The sequence below is a fragment of the Monomorium pharaonis genome, chromosome 5 (assembly GCF_013373865.1).
Source record: "Monomorium pharaonis isolate MP-MQ-018 chromosome 5, ASM1337386v2, whole genome shotgun sequence".
NCBI lineage: Eukaryota > Metazoa > Arthropoda > Insecta > Hymenoptera > Formicidae > Monomorium > Monomorium pharaonis.
Genome location: NC_050471.1, coordinates 5,901,137 through 5,917,257, shown reverse-complemented (window position 1 = coordinate 5,917,257; position 16,121 = coordinate 5,901,137). Strand labels below are relative to the sequence as shown.

The 16,121-nt window shown below is 33.1% G+C and overlaps 1 protein-coding gene and 1 non-coding gene across 5 annotated transcripts in view; one reads left to right on the top strand and one right to left on the bottom strand.

The window, feature by feature from the left end:
• The window catches only part of LOC105837217, an 89,217-nt gene that overhangs the window by 51,750 nt on the left and 21,346 nt on the right, over window positions 1–16,121 (bottom strand). Inside the window, exon 3 of one of the 4 annotated variants that reach the window (XM_012681804.3) lies at window positions 1,847–2,789. The exons of the other annotated variants lie outside the window; for them this stretch is intronic. Within the exon in view, the coding sequence (XP_012537258.1) occupies window positions 2,667–2,789 (123 nt within the window). The 3' untranslated portion in view covers window positions 1,847–2,666. Of the gene's footprint in view, window positions 1–1,846; window positions 2,790–16,121 lie in introns of those variants that run through there. 4 annotated transcript variants of the gene reach the window in all.
• Trnav-aac lies at window positions 2,154–2,226 on the top strand. The gene has a single exon. It is a non-coding gene; the product is annotated as a tRNA-Val (tRNA).

The window sequence follows — 16,121 nt, the reverse complement described above, 5'->3', positions numbered from 1 at the left end:
TACCTTATAACATTATAAAATTAAGTGCACATATATATTAATAATGTACGTTTTGTGAATACAATAAGATATTTTTTTAATATATTAAATTTTGCAATGAAATAATACGAATGGAAGATAACACGTAAACATTATTTTAGCGCATAATGCAACGATGTGCTTGTACCACGACAGGTAAAAAGTAGATGAAGCTCATTAATATTACACGAGAATTGTAAGTAACGTGACGAGAGCTTTTTGAGTCGGCTCGCGCGCGAACGAAGCAGCAACTAATTTTTTTTCTAGATAATAAATCGCCTCGTTGCCTACTATTCCGTTTTTTTTCTGCATTCTTTTAGCGCTTGCATCATTGTTTCTCGAAATTTCTCATTCTCGTTCCTTTCCGTCGAAAGTAATAATCATTATAAAGGCATACGCCGGAAGACAGTAAATTTCCGCTGTTTCCTTTCTCAACGGATGATATTGCGCAATTTTCTTCGCAACCATGTCAATAGCTTTTCTACAGTTTCCTAATACGAATCTGTTTTATAGCTAGGTAAACGACTCATTTTCTTCGTCGTCGTCGTCGTCGTTATGAGAAGACTGATTCAGAAAGAAAGTTCTTTGCACAAATGCACTGAACAAATATATTGCGAATAAATTTATTTAAAAATGTATATTTGGATACATTAATAGAAAGTATAAACTTTCGGTTTCCAAATGGAAGTTTAAATTTTTGTTACGGCAGCCGTTTGCTTTCAGTTTCTCTAATACATTAATGATATTTATAAGTACGTCCGAAATAATAGAATCTTTAAAAAAATGTTACAAATGAGACCTTTTAAATCTCAATTCCATAGTAAGAGTTTCTCATTGTGGAAAACGATTTGACACCGCGTTGTGGTTATGTCATAAAATATTACAACATAATCTCGTTTCTCTTCTCTCTCTCTCTCTCTCTCTCTCTCTCTCTCTCTCTCTCTCTCTCTCTTTACGGAGGCCATGGTTTGAAGAGCGTTCCTCATTCGCGTCATTTACACGACGTCGTCGTCGCTGCACTCTCGAGGCGGAACTCGCATGCTCGCGGGAGAACTCGTCCGCCGCGGCGACAGCCAATCCACGACAGCAGGATTGCCCCGATAAGATGGAAGTTTAGATTAAATCGTGAATATTTAAACCTCGGCCCTCGAGGGATGCGTGCTTCCTCTCACGCGTGCTTTCAGTAACGAAGGGCTTACTAAAAGGCACTCGGATACGCGACACCCGATAAGAGAGAAAGATTATGCGAGTTGCTTTTGGAGATTAACCCTTATCCGGGAAATCAGCTTTTCCGTGCGAAAGGAAAAACCACTTTCTCTCAGGTTAATTATTCGATAGAAATGCTTTGCGATAAAAAAACTTTCTCTAATTGGATTTTAACTGCGTTATTAATGACTAATGAACATTTAATTCGTAGTAAAGAATTCCGTAATAAGAATTACGGAAATTAATATGGTAAATGCAAATTTAACAAACTGCTATTAAAAGCGATGACTTTAAAATTAATATATATTTTTTGCCTGTTTTAAAATAAAATTACTTGATAATATACTTTTAGGACGTACAAGATTTTGATTATATTATTAAAACACAATAAAATACTTTAGAGTTTCTATAATAAAGTTTTTATAGTCGTGTTCTGTGGATGAAAATTTTTTGTCATAAAATAATAAATTCCTTATTAATGTAATAATGTTTTTACAAAGTAATATTTTTTAATAAATAAATTATTCACATGTATACATTTAAACGATTAAATAAAGACTAATTATATCTATATCTACATACGTTACGCAATGCTGTGATAGTAAGTGCCTCGTAACAAACATTTTTGGCCGGACGATAAACATTTTTATCAGAATAAGTACATTATAGCTAACGAATAAAATAGATAAGAAGATTTTTATGAATAAATGACTATATTTTTATTCTAAAGAAGAATAAATATTAAGAAGTTAGTGTAAAGTGAGTGAGAGGGAGGGAAGAAGGGAGAGAGAGTTCTAATTAATTTAAATAATATTTAAGTAAATATTATGACACAGAATATACTTGAAATAATGTGGAACAGAGAATCATACAGTATCACTGAAACTCAGACAGTATCACTGAAACTGAGACAAAAATACTCGCAACAAGTTTCTGTGGTGTAGTGGTTATCACATCCGCCTAACACGCGGAAGGTCCCCGGTTCGATCCCGGGCAGAAACATTTTTTTTAATGAAAACTAATCTAAAACAAATAAAAATTAAGCTATAAACAAGAGAGCTATAAGGAGCAAAACTTAAAAAAATACGGTAAAATAGAATAGATTATTTCAAAGATTTTTGTTTAAACTCTCACAGTGTTTGCACATAATTTATCATCATTAACAGCTAATGAAGTAGCAGCTGCCGTTTTACTACCATTTTGCAAATTAAGGTATTAATTCCGAGTATATTTTTCTCAAAACTGGCTTTCTGCCAAAGTTCTATGCCTCCTTTTGCAGTTACTGTTTTAATTGCTGAACATTATGTAAAGTGGAGTAGGATTTGCGAAATAGCCACATAGAGGAGACATAATTCATAATGCTCTGTACAGTATGGTGCGCGAGAGCCGATACATAATTTACTAATTACATCTGCGGCTGTAATTAGCATAATCGATGCCGTTCACGTAGTAGCTTGTAATATGTAGAACGTTTTCGTGGTGTTGTGATTATCACATCCGCCTAACATGTGGACGGTCCTCGGTTCAATCCCGAACGGAAACATATTTCTTGCCAAAATTTGGACCTATAGAAATGTGGTATTGTATTCATTTCAATATGATAAAGGAAAATAACTCAGGATCATGTAATCAGCGTATTGATACCGTCTAAATATAATCAACCAAGATGTGTGTGAAATGCAAGAGCATAATATAACCGAGAGACGTTTAATACAAGAAAATACTCATTCAAAATTTGATATTAAAATATTTTTTGTTTCAACAAAAAAATTTACTTTTATTTGTTTTTATTAAATTGTTTTATATACATTTTGACTAAAATTTAAATTTTCTACAGATGGAATTTTTTAGACGATTTCCATAATATTTAATAAACAGTATTCTGTTGATTAAAAAAATGTAGGAATTCTAACTAAACTTGTGATAAATGAAGTGTAAGATGATTGTTTCCACTTTGACACTCACGACAATCAATAATCATCAAAGACAATGAGATATTCCGTCTGAGTATGCGTATTACTCTCGAGAGAGCACTCGAGGAGATGAAATTATCGAACAATAGCGTAAGGGGCAAAGCCGTGTCTCAACAGAAACAATGGCAGTCGATTAACGGTAAACTGCCGATTAGAGTGCACGAAAGTACATGCATTATGCATGACACTCGTGTAACGATCGTGTTAACCCGCGAATCGAGTATGCGGGAGTCAGCGGGCCGCGCTCGTGAAAGTTTAATTCAGGCGATGTGAACTATCGGCGCCATTAGTAAATCTACGCAACGCGGTACGACTCAGATAACCCTTTCACTTTAAAAAACTGGTTTAGCCAGATTTGATCCTTTCATTTTTCAAATCATACCCAAGACTTTCTCTTTCTTTATTCTTTTTCTCTCTCACCTATATTATTCTTTTGCTTATTGTTATTTTCTTTATACATTTTCTTCTTATTATTTGTCTGTTTTTAGACGGTTTACCCTAGAACACGAATAAAAACACTTTGTCCGTTGTTTTAAATTTTTTGAAGAATTATTAGTGAAATTAATGAAACTCATTTAGATAATTAATCAATATGAGATAAACTAATTTAAAAAAGAATTTAGACTACTGAGAAAACTACATTTTTTATTCATTTAAAAAAGTAAAGCATTTATATATAAGATACAAATATAAATTAATATTTTGGAAAGATTTATAAAATTTATTTTTACCGTTCATGAAATGAAATGTTTTACGTCTCTTGTGGAAAAAAATATGTATGCATATTCCGTGTAGTGTGCATAGCGCAATCACACAAAGTCCTAGACTCCAAAGGATTGACCCAGAAGAACGTCAGATTCACGACGCGAAAGTGGAAGCCGCCGGCTTTCGCGGAGTTCTCAAGCTTGCAAGTTATAATACTTTGTCTCAGGATAGGAAAATGCGGTCTAGACCCTCCCGATGTAACCCCTACGTTGTCGTTTTTTGTTTCTTCTTCTTCAATCCGAGCTTTCTCCGCGGTTCTTTTTATTCCACGCCGATCTCGGATACGTACAAGTTTTATGAGTATCGTCGCTACCCTACTGCCCTTAAATCCCGATCTCGTTTTTCGTCTTCTCTCGCTTCTCGCGACTCCAATAAAGTTTTGCTTCCGGCTACAAATGCATCTTCGCGAATGCTCTCATAAGCACAACGCAAGATATATAGAAATGTAGATCTTATTTCTCTAAAAATATATATGTGTAGAGTCTAAACTAGCAAAATTTTTATTATATTTTTTTTTAATTTACGCGTCTATAAGCGTCTATAAGAAAAAGTGCATAGAGATACGATGCACGATTTCCTATTCTCGTTTCAAATAATTCGATTTTCCTTGTGCGCGATGCACACACACACATACACACAAACACATACACATAGAGATCACGCTACTTTATGCACGACTGAGAAATTCCTGAAAAATTGCAGGTTTTCGAGATAGCTTTTCTCTCTTGCCGTCCTCCCGGTCGATGCACATGATGTAACTTGCACGCGATCGCGCGACGGCGATCGTGCGTGCAAGGTAATTTAATTACAAGTTGTAAAAGCCGACATTATTGTCTGCCGTCGTAGTTTCGCGAACTCAATCCTATCTAACTTTTGGCTCGCCAATGTTTGCGTTCCGCTTTTGTCACACGCGCGTCCGCTACTTGTGCATTTGTGTTGTGTCGGCGGTGCAACATATCCGACATTCGCGTTACAAACGCATTTACGCAGCAGTATTTTTACCTTTAACGATCGAAGACAGGGAAGGCTAATGTGTTGGAAGGAATAAGAATCTTTCAGTCTTTATTGGAAAATAAACGCTAGAACTTTATTGTGAAATGCAATGTTGCAAAAGCATAGAAAAACTTTATACTAGTTAATATAAGTTTAATATAGTCGCATGTAATATACATTAAAAACAAAAATATAAACGATGTAACAAGTTAATGAGGATAATATTTAGAGCTGTTTTAAATCTAAAGAATTTTTACAAAATTTCTGAAAAAATCTATTAAAAAATTTGCAAATAATTGTGAATAATACATATATGAGATGTTTTATATAAACATGAAGTAAAATAGTGTTTTAGTCAAAATACGCTCGATTTTTTGCTGGCGTTGACAACTGCGATAAGTAATTGCAAAAGAAGGACAGTGCAAAGGGAAGGCGGAAAGAGGTTGGATTAGAGATGAGAAAGAAAATAATACCGTAATTTATAACGAGACAATTGCGGAATAGAATGCTCGTCTGACCTGGCCTGCGGCTTTCTATTATATCGTTGCGGTGGATATTTCACGTCGTGTCGATCTAGCAGCTGCAGCTGCAATTTGGCACTTGCGTGGCGTAAACTGGTATCTCGAGAGATATTACGCGATTACCATATGCGTGTATGTATGTGTGGACGCAGCGAGACGGCGCGGGCAAATTGCGCTATCAACAAAATTGCGAACACCGTCAGCTCGCACAATGTTAGTTTACCGTCATTTTAGTTTAGCAGCGTTGCGAGTGGATAATTTATTCGAGACGTTGATGCTATCTACATTTTTGTAACAATATATGCTTAGAGCATTAATCACCAAATGCACCGACCGAGAGAGATACAATTAAAATACATTTTATATAATTATATTTATATATAAAATGTATCTTTATTTGATATATCATATATATTTATTTCGATATATAATATGTACATAGATAACAGATTTAATTAGAAATTAATGATTATTAACAATAATATTGTGATGAACTGTTAATCTATTATAAAATATGAATTGTTCATAAAAGATTATAAAATATTTTTACATAATAATTATTTATAAATGAAAATGCTGGTTCAAAAGAAAAGAGGAAATATTAATTATTTTGAAAAAAAATGCGTTATTGAACAAGGATATATAAGCAGACAACGATCTTGTGGTTTATTTTTCTAGCAAGCAAGGGAAGAACGTGGGGAAGACGCGTAGAGCTAGTAGTTAGCCAGGTCTCGTAGGATGTTCGGCACGTACCGCGATATCGGGTCGTCGAGGATCAAAACTTTAACTTTCTTCAGGCAAGATTTTTCCCCATAGCTTTACCGTGGTTGCTAGAACGAGCGAGTTGAGGTTCGTACCTGACAAATTCTTCGTATCCCACGCGACTCATAATTTTTTTATATTATTCGCGATTGAATTGAATTGGGGCGCATTGCAAATAATGTTATTTAATAATAATTGTTTCAAAAATTGTCATAACTAAATTTTTATCAGTTTGTATATTTCAATAATTTATTAACTTTAATAACGAAACGTTATGTTAATTATTACTGTATACTATAATAAGTAAATTAAAAATAGTATTAAATGTGATAAATATTCTTTCTAATTATCTTATTTATATTATGTATTTTTATGTATTTTGCATATTTTATTTTAATGTAATAACTAATAACATAATTACGTCATTATATAACGTTATGTTTTTGTACTCTTAAAGATTAATTTCTATTCATTTTTATTATCTTCTTTTAGTTATTTTAAATTCGCGAAACATATTAAATTGCCATTTTTCATTGGCAAAAACTTTCAAAGACGAACAATTTAAATTTTCTACAGAAAACTAATTTATTTCTTTGCAACCTTATCTTATGCATATTATTTGTTTTTCCGGGCTTAAACGTTCATTTGAAGCTACCGTTAAACGTCACTCCGTCGGTGTTTTTCCTTGTTTCGTCACCACATTTTCTCCAACTTGCGTACTTTCCTCTACGACCGCGGCATTGCGATGGCTGAGCAGGATTATCCTGAAATCCTACCGGCGAGAGAACGGGGGACCCTGCAGGATATTCCGGGTGCGGTGGTAATGTCTCGCCGACGAGAAGAACTGAAGACGAATGATCCGCGGAATATCAAACTCTCTCGAAGAAAGCCCACACGAAGGGATTATTTTTTTCTTGCGAGTGCGTAGTGAGATCATATCAAACACTATCGCATCAAGATAGTAGTCCTTTCAGCTGTCTAATCTATTCCGATAAAAGCTTCCGCGGAAATGGGTTATAACTTCGCACGTAGGAGACCGCACAGGAAAGAAATTCTTTGTGTACTTAGTCCATTTGCGGATATTTCTGAAGTGCTTTGAAATACTGGGGCAAGTATTGGTCAACTCCATTCTCGTTGTTTAGTCAGAAAAAACACACAGAGAAATAGGTATTAATTATTTATTAATAGATTTGTTTGATAAGCAGGAAAAAACGATTATTTAAGTATTATCAATAAGTAATATATCAATTATTCTAATTTTTTATATTTTAATGTGAGACATTAATAACAATCTACAATTCTACAATTTATTATATTAATGATATTTTATTTGTGTTATTTTTATTTAGAAATAATTTATTTTTTAACTTTTAAATTAATTTTAATTTCTTTTTCACATACATTTAGTTTTATAATATCCTAATTATTATAGTATTCTGTTTTTTAATTTTGGTGTTTTGAAATATTGAAGTTGTAATTTTGATATTTTGATATTATTTTTGGCGATGATTTCTCGGATATTAGAATCGGATATCCTTCAACAAAAAAATTGATTGTATTTTTTATCATGAAAAACGCTTCTAGGTTGAGAATCTTTCGAGGTGTTATTCTTCTTATCCTCATGCCAGAGGTAGAGAAATTGTTTGACATTTTTATGGCGAACGAACAATTTCTCTGAATTTGTCACCAGACAAAGAAAATAGAATTTGTCATTATTGAATTTCTCTCTTCTCCGACAGTTGAACATAATTAATAATCTAAATCTATTTTTTTATTTTGTGTTGATATATTTTATTGAATTGTCAGCATTGTTTGAACAAGTGTACGTGACTGATGACGATTTATGCTATAAAAATTTATAACAATAGTTTAATATAATTAATCACTACCGTTATTTGTGGCATAATTTGCGTAATTAGAGGTTTTATAATTATCGATTAATAAAAAATATTTTTTATAGGGTAAAGGCGGGCATTGTGGCCAGGCGGGTAATATGACCACAATGCCTGTATTAAATATTCTAAACATTGATAAACGTCGATAATGTATAAAAACCAATTATAGTAACTATTCTTGAAGTTTGGTAACAAGAACCTCTCTATTTTGTTGTTATTTGTGATTTGGTGCTTTATTGTTCTCCATAACCATTAAAATATACACGTCAAAGTCAGACATCGCATTTCTAACTAAGTAAGATTTTTAAATTGAAACAAAATAATTTTGGCTTTTCTTTTTACACATTTCAAAACCTGAACCTTGGCTATATTTTTATAATAAATTTATTGTGCTTTGCCCATTATTTTTGTAATTATAATGCATATTATTAAATGCTCGACGACTAATATGGCCAGCGAGTACAACAGAGTGTAGAGTACGCTAGTGCTGAAAGTGACAATAACAGCGAAGCAAAAAAATAGTGATTGTGAGAGCACGACAGCGTTACGTAGAGAGAGAGAGAGAGAGAGAGAGAGAGAGAGAGAGAGAGAGAGAGAGAGAGAGAGAGAGAGAGTACGGGTGCACAGATTTAACATTCCGATTAAATGTTTATTTTTTAATGCTTTTTTATTAAATGTTTATTTTTCAAATGTTTCAATGTTTATGTTCTGTACGGTTGAAGTTATCTCACTTTTGCAAAATATTACTGTTTTGTACACTTTTTTTATAGTTGGCCATATTACCCATCTCACGTTTAATATGGTCAAAACGCATGCTTTCAGATTTTTTTTTCTTCAAATATGGATAGATTTTAATTGCAAGACATTTTGTCATCAAAGCTTATTATTAAATACACTAGAATTTCAGAAAGTTACGAAATAAAAAATTCAGTGGTTTGAAAATTATGACCTCAAATAAAAACTATGGCCATAATGCCCGCCTTTACCCTACATTGTATGAATAGAATTTAATCTTTATGACTATTTCATAAACTAAAGAAATTATAATTTTTATTGAATACATAAAAATGCATTAAAGATTATTATAAAAATTTATTTAAAAGATTAATGAATTACCCATTTTTGTTTTTATTTTTTATTATAGAAGAGTATATATTGCTTTTTATTATACTTTATTGTATTTATACTACTTTAATATATAATATTTTTAAAAATGGAGGTAAAACACAGCATACATTTGACTGACATAATCCCTTTTAGAAACAAGTTTTTCAAATACTAAGAGAAAAAAGTTTATCGTTGTCATGTAAAATTTATCTTCGACTACTGTAAAACCATAAAAGCGGAGCAGAGAAAAAGAACTGAAAAAGAATCCAGAAGTAGAAAAAATTCTGTGCTATCGTAGTTTCCAGACCGGTGAAAATCAGTGCTACCGTCACATCGTCTCGGTAAAGTAGGCTGGAAACAGATACGGCGTCGGTTTACGATCTTTTCGCGGAAAGAAATCATCTTGACACGAGCGAATGGTTTATTTTACTTTGATTATTCGTCCCCCTTTAAAGATGAACGCGAAGTTTTTTAGTAAGTGCAATGTGAAATATTTATCCGTGAATAATAAACGACAAAATTTACGATGCGGCATGTAACGAGAAACATGTTTCGTCGGAGAAAGAAAAAAAAGAGAGAATAAAAGAGAGAAAAAATTAATTAGATATGGTCCAGTTAAGAGCTGGCAATTTCTTGACAGAATCAGGTCATAATAATGCTGTCATATATAATGCTATATGATCTTTGATATCCTGAATTAAATTTTACCGTTGCATCGAATGCATTAATTTTTAATCAGTTTCTGTTCCGGTCAATATAAAACTAGAAACTGTCAAACTTTATTTGTTCGATTTTCACTTTTGTTCTCCAATTTTTAATGTGAAAAAAATTTTATAATATCTTGAGTTCTATTCGCTAAAGATTCTTACTAACAATAAGAAGTTTTAGCGAACATTACTTTTTCTGTTAAAAGGAAACACAGGTAAACAGTTTTCTGCTATGAAAAGAACTGTATAAATAATACAACTATACAAATATACAAAGTTTACTTTTAACGATGCTAGGTGTATACTTCATGATTACATAATTATTATATTATGTTATAATTCCCTGTTAATAGTAATGTTACGTAAATTTTAGAACTTTTACTCTAATTTTCCCAACATGATAAAGCACAGGTATTTTTTAAAAATTGCTTAAAAAGATAAACTTAACGTAGCTTTCTCTCCTTTGATGTTTGCCCCTAGGTTCAATGGTTCGAATTAATACTTTTCACCCCTCTGGGAGTGCTTAAGAGTTTCTTGCAAACAGGTACAAAGCCGCCAAGGCAGCTGCCATGAAAGGGTTCGATTCATGTCTTAATTCAAAATTCTCTTAAGGGTTGTCATACTCCATATTGCTTGATATAATTAATTTGATATAATATGAAACTCTGAAATCTTAAATTTAAAAAAAAAAACAATTTTACAATTAAAATTTGAAAATAAAAAACGTTTTAAATTTAAAAAAGAATTTTTTATAATATTATAAATAATACAGCACACATATTTAGAATATAAAAATAATTAAAAGTTATATATACATGCTCTTAAAAAAGGCATTATTAAATTTAATTTATGATAGTTATTCTTCATAATTTTATTGTATACAAAAAGATATATTAACTTTAAGTTCTTTGCTCTAAGCTGTCTTGTACTCGATTATTGTAAAAAAAAAGTGAAAAATTGAAAGCTAAATTAATATTTTCGTCTAGTCTTTGATGAAGGAACACTTTTATAAATTCTTTTTATAATAATAAATAATTTATAAAAAAGGAACTCTTTCATCACAAACTGGAAACTATGTGTGATAGGAACGAATGGCGGAAGATCAGGAGAAAAGCATAGCCTCGTTTAAGCGCGCTTAACGCGCCATTATCGTATTATGTAGCAAAAGTGGCAATGTGGGCATTAAAGGTGCACGCGGACAACCAAAGGTGGGTTTCGTCGAGGGGATGAGACGATATTACATCCTGAATAACGGCGCGGATGAAAAGAAGACCCTTTAACCAAAATGCTCTCTTTTTATAGTGCTTTTTTTCCCCCCTATCACGAATTCGCCGTACGTGCGAACGGTTATTCGTTGGGAAAAAAGAACGGAGACTTTTGACGGACGGCGAATTACCTTCCCTGCTTTATTCCGTAGAAAAGTAGCGTAGCTAGTTACGAGCAAAGTGTACGCGCGGGGACACGCCCGGAAATTCCTCGGCTTTGCGAACTTTCGCGTTCGCTTCGTTCCGCCTTTTCGTTCTTCGCCGTTGGCTTCTTTTTTTTTTGCTGTCGTTAGTGCGAAAGGGTGTAATCGAAGAGAGAACGTCGTGCTGAAGAATATTAATTTCATGATTTTAAGCTATTTAATGAAAGTTTAATTAATGATCAACAAGATCAAAATTTCACATTCGTTCAAATTTACTTCTTGAATAAGTTATAGGATAAAAGATTTTTGTGACAAATTTATAATTTTATATGATTTTAAAAACTTTTCTAACATTTATTTTTGGGAGGAATTATTTAAAATATGAATAATTGATATACAATATTGTGTTATGATTATATATATAATTGAAATTACTATTAACTGATAGAGAGCATTTTTCTATAAATAAAATTTAAAAAATAAATATTAATATAATAAAAAGCGTTTATTTATTATATATTTATTGTTATTCAAAGAAATCAATTCTGTAATAACATTTTATTACATAAATTTCTTAATTTACTCTATTATTATATATAACGCATAAGAAATTCTTGTATATATTTTTTATATTTACACTTAGTATCTTTACGTTGAGATTCAGACACTTTCCGAAGACCCGACGTACGGATGCCTCATTTTTTTCCGAAATAAAATTACTAAGGCTTGAAAGGGATAGCAGTACATCAGGGACAGACTTAAGAGTGATACTTTATTTCTCGGTTCGAACCCCGAATACCAATCATCGTCTCGTCCATCAACGTCGACGAGAAAAGGTCAAACGGATGCTGCTTTTTCCACGTCGTGGAAAAGGCACGCGAATTTTGTAACAGTCACGACCTCGGCCTCGGCACGAATTCACAAGCTGGACCATAATTCACCCGCCGGTCAGATCAGTCAGCTGATTAATTTGAACGAGATTAAAGTATCGCTTGCGTGAGGTTTACTATTGTTAAACCGCAATGTTGTAATGCAATTTTGTCGCGATGTTGACACATTTCGCGTACAGAGCTCACACAAATCGTGCCTCAGTTTATTAATTAATTTCAAAGACTGCAATCAACTGTAAGAATAACACAAATTACACATTGCGTCAGAATTATTTTTATATTTATGAAGTTTTTAATTGATACTTTATTGAATATTTGACATGTAAAAATTTTTCTATAATTTAAATGATAATGGTCGTCTTTGGCTTGAGACCAAAATATTAATGTAATATATTTAAATTTCTGGGAAGTTGAAATAGCGAGCGGTATTTCACGAAATATTTTCAGTGAGATTTTTTCGAAGCTCAGGATACGCTCGTGTGTACAAATTGCACGACACCGTGCAAATAGTCGCGCGATAGCCGTAGCCAATTCAGCGGCACGGAACGATGGCTGAAGCACCTGTGTCCCGGGGCTTTGAATGGTATTGCGCAGGTATTCCCGAAGTGTTTGCGGTCACGCAACGGTCGGATCAGTGGAATTGGTCCGCTACACCTTCTTCGTTATCAAAATGCACGTAAATAGACCGCACACGCGTTCCGAAACGCGCGTTACTATCGCGAAATTAATCCGAATGGATACATCTCGTGTGAATAAATCTTCTCAAGGCGTTTGTGAAAAATGATTGGTGATGTGCATGTAAGTTAATTTTTCTGTGTAATGATATTTATAACAACTGAAATTTTTAACACTGTGAAGTTGCATAGATACATGTTGACTTTACATTAATCTACAATCATTTTTATATTGAGAAATATATACACATGAATTTGATGCCTAAATTGTGTCTATTATAATAATATCCTGAAAATTAGTTAATAATAATAGGATTTGAAGTTATTTATTATGCGCCATCTTTCACATAGTGTCATTAAATCATATTAAATATTTCGTAATGAAGGTAACGATAGAAGCGACAGTTACAATTCCCTGTAACATGATCGCGCAGATCTTGGATTCGAGCTCGTGGCAATTTAAGAAGCAATCAGTGTTTATCGAGGGGCGTAAAACTTGCCTGAAGTTTTCAGGAGGGTGAGAGAAGGCTAAAGCGGCGTGGCCGGTCTTCGCTTCTATACGGGAAAAGCTCGATAAAGCACGATACAGCGGCTGTCCCTTTTTATCTGCCATTTATCTTGTACGCCAGTACATCGTACAGCATCTGTGACGGCAGAAAACGAGCTCGACAACCAAATCGGCTGCTCGTCGTGATTAAAGATACATCTCTTTACCAAAGGACGATGCCGTCGTCTGGTTTTTTTTCATCCCTTGTTCGACCACCCCTCCATTATTTTGTATCCTTTATCTCGTAGATGATCAGGGTGCTTTAAGCGGAACGAGATTGTGTCGGATTATCTCACGAATGTAATGTAATTAAATCTTTACGAAAGTGTACTTGAAACTTAAATAGTCTCTTAGGTTCAATTAGTTTAAACGATTGCGGAATAAACACTTACGTGCTCTGTAGCTTTATAAATATCTCAACGCACGAAAGATAGATCTTATTGTTACGCATTATGAAAATATTTGAATCGCGATTCAAGTCGAATGATTTGCGTTTCACTTATGCTGTTATCTGTACGACGGCACATTATTGGAGTCAACCAATGCCGGAAGAATAATTTCCATTTCTTGCGAGACAAATCGTTTAAAAGGAAAGTCTTCCATTTCGATTAGAGTCGACCAATCTAATGCGAACAATTACAAACGCTAGTTTGTCGAAGTACACAAAAATTGATTCGGCCTGACCATTGCATGACCGTAACTACTTGCAGTTTCTAATGTGCTCCTATTAAAATCTGTATTGCTATGAAAATTGCGAGCGACTTGAGAATTTATTCGTTTACCTCTTTGCAGATAATGAGTTGTTTCGTAAAAATAATATTTAATTAAATATTAATAAACACGAATAAAAATTACTTTAAATTATTTACTACTTATAATGTATTTTATTACGAAATAAACTCAGTGTTTGTAGATCAATGCAAAAATTAAACAAATAAAAATTATATTAAACTAAGAACTAAGAAATAAATTAATAATATAAGCTTTTATTTATAACTGTGCAAAGTTTTTTTTTATAAAAATATGAATTTTTTCTTTATTTATTTGTAATATTCGAGGAGCTTAACTCATGGAAGAAATAATTTTTGCTTTTATTGATGAATAATTAAAAAATTATTAATGTGTTTTTTTTTAAATATATATACAATATTGACATGATTTTCTTTTTCAGATGTTTTCGGGGCGCCGATTCATAGATGAAAACAGTCATCGACGAGTGAGTAACATCAAAGTTTTATCTATTATTATTTCAATCCTGCAAATCGCGCACAGATTTTTAGCTCGACTCTCGATTTGACAAACGCATTGTATCGCATTTAAAAAAATTCGCTTCTCGAATTCTCGTGAATCCGCGCGGCGATTTTTCTTTTTTGTCAATATGTAAGTTGAACAGAGAAAAAAGCAAAATCGAAATCGACAACGCGATTTGTGCGCGCGATGCGACGAGCACACATGTAAATATTGAAAACGACGGTATAGGCGGATGACATGACGGTTTTTTCTCTAGAAAAGCAATTACCTGAAAAACAGACATTGCAGCGATTTTTTTCGCGTGCGCACTACGACAAAAAATTTTATCCATAAATATCACGTATTGTATTGTATTGTGCGTGAGCTGCATGTGCTATTTCCCTTCGATAGTAACTTTTTGCGAATTCGGATCTTTCCATCTACTCGTGAATCAAATCAACATTGTAATATATATAGCTTTTTCTGAAAATCTTTTTGCAATCGGCTGGAGCGAGATGAATATACATAGAACAAAACGTTATACGTTTGCAATAAAAACATGAAGAGTAAAATATAAACTCTCACGAAATTGCAGATTTTTCTTGAAATTGAAGCTCAAAACATAGATAAATAAGGAATACGAAAGATGGATACATTAAAATTATTTATGAGAATTGAATATTGATCAACAAAATTGTAATATTGGAATTTCTAAATTTTATAATTAAAATATTATTTATTTTGAAAGATAAATGGAAAAATTAAATTTTTTGATATCTGATATTTGTAATGTTAAACATTGGAAATTTAAATTTCTAATTTTTTATTTTTATTTATCGCGAATGTATAAGTCCGTTGAACTCGAGTAAAATTTCAATAATTAGCGATGGAAACGTTTAATGAAAGGGGAGAATATCGTCGGCAGTTAAGATATCCTGTTCGTGCGTTCATAGGAATGACGCCGTTTGTTTCATTTCCAAGATAACGATTTCACGCGCGGCAATTGCATTTGTAATTAGCTTCCGTTGTTTTCCGTCGACACTGGAACGGCAGCAGACTGTAATACAAAACGATTTTCCCGTTCAGCTCGCTGAAATCGAATCAATGTCACGATACGCCCATATATCCTGCTGACCACGCTCACTCCGTTGGAGCTTTCTCTCCTCTCATCTCCTAACCCTCACCCTCTCTTCTTTCCTCTCTCTCTCTCTCTCTCTCTCTCTCTCTCTCTCTCTCTTTCTCTCTCTATTTGTCTCGTTGCATGGCGTGCATAAACATGCGTCGATGCACGCGACTGGTAACTTCGTATATGGATGTTGCAACATGAAGCTGGCCTGCGCAGCAGGCGCCAAATGAATTTTGGATTTCGTCTATATCACGCGCGGGTCTCTTCAGTGTTTCTCAAACTTCTTCTATGTATAAGAG